We start from the raw sequence: 1,489 nt of genomic DNA, 5'->3' as shown, positions 1-1,489 counted from the left end.
AGTTTTTTTGGCAGTTGTTCGGGGAGTTTCCTTTTTGCAGTTGTTTGGGGATTTTTTTTTGGACAGTTTTGTGGTCGGTTGTTTGGTCAGTCGTTGGGTCAGTTGTTGGCAGTTTGGTCAGTTGTTGGCAGTTTGGTCAGTTGTTGGCAGTTGTTTCGTTAGAGGGCTTGTTTGGTCAGTTGTTTGGACAGTTGTTTAGGTAGTTATTTTGGCAGTTGTTTAGACAGTTGTTAAGGCAGTTGTTTAGATAGTTGTTTGGGCATTTGTCTGGGCAGTTGCTTAGGACAGTTGTTTGGTCAGTTGGTTGGGGACTTGGTTGGGGACTTGGTTGGGCAATTGTTTGGGCAATTGTTTGGGTAGTTGGTTGGGTAGTTGGTTGGGTAGTTGTTGAGTCAGTTGTCTGGGGAGTTGTCTGGGGAGTTGTCTGGGGAGTTGTTGGTGTCATTGATGTGGAAGTTTTCAGGTTTGTGCTTTGAGCAGAGGAAACTTCTCGTGCTGTTGTTGTATCTACACAGGTCAGATCGTCAGGATCTATGTCCAGCAGTAAGCTTTTTCCTTGCAGGTTAGGAGGTCCAGCACAAGTGATATCGCGTTCAAATACACGAGACCCGGTCATTCTTTGCTTAAAGGGGCACATCCTAGAGTCACACTGCCAGGGGTTGTTTAAAATGTTTACAAATGTTGTTGAGACCAAAATATCATATGCCTCAATTGGTAGCGTCTTCATTTGGTTACTGTTCAGACTAAGAGTATCCAGTCCTGAACTCCGATTTAGATTTGACAAGACATAAATAGGAAACATGTCGATGCTGTTGCCAGATAGGTCCAGCAATTCGAGCCGGGGAAGATTCACGAATGCGCCAGCTGAAATGGTGCTGATCGGGCTTTTACTAAGGTACAAGTTTTGGAGCTCGGTCATGTTTACAAATACATCAGCTGGGACGGCGCTGATTCTGTTACTCTGAAGATTAAGAGTTCTGAGCTGCGGGGTGGCACTGAAGGTTCCTGGCTCGATACTGTGGATGTCGTTGTGGTCCAGGCCAAGGTACAACAACTTTTTAAGTCCCACAAACGAGTTTGCGGGGAGACTGGCTATCAGATTCTTACCCAGATCAATATACTGCAGGTTAACAAGTCCCACAAACATGTCAGATCGGACACTGGTTAACTCGTTACTGTCAATTTTAAGGTGAGTTAACGTCTCTAGATTGAACGTTCCGCTGTTGATGACGGAGATCACGTTGTTACTAAGATATAAGCTAGTCAGGCTGCTGTACCTGAAGAAGTCGGACTGGCTTAAGGTTGCGATGAGGTTATCACGCAAGTTAAGATTAGTGATGGTTTTAGGCAGGTCTTGGGGAACACTGAAGAGACCTATGTTGTTGCAGTCACAGGAGGATGGACAGCTGCTGCTGCAGGCTGCGGTCGGTCCAGCTTCCGCCAGGATGACCAGGAGAAGAATCAGCATCCTTTTGATCTTTTTGAACAT

General features: G+C 45.7%; 1 protein-coding gene across 1 annotated transcript; it reads right to left on the bottom strand.

The window, feature by feature from the left end:
- Positions 1 to 392: 392 nt before the first annotated feature.
- Positions 393 to 1,489, bottom strand: LOC136421530 (slit homolog 2 protein-like). The gene is made up of 2 exons (XM_066408857.1): positions 900 to 1,489; positions 393 to 507 (listed from the first exon to the last, which is right to left on the bottom strand). Exons 1-2 carry the CDS (start codon positions 1,487 to 1,489, stop codon positions 393 to 395), a joined length of 705 nt encoding a protein of 234 aa, XP_066264954.1.

This window comes from Branchiostoma lanceolatum, chromosome 16 (assembly GCF_035083965.1).
Source record: "Branchiostoma lanceolatum isolate klBraLanc5 chromosome 16, klBraLanc5.hap2, whole genome shotgun sequence".
NCBI lineage: Eukaryota > Metazoa > Chordata > Leptocardii > Amphioxiformes > Branchiostomatidae > Branchiostoma > Branchiostoma lanceolatum.
The sequence above is the reverse complement of the archived record's forward strand: the minus strand, read 5'-3'. Positions and strand labels throughout refer to the sequence as shown.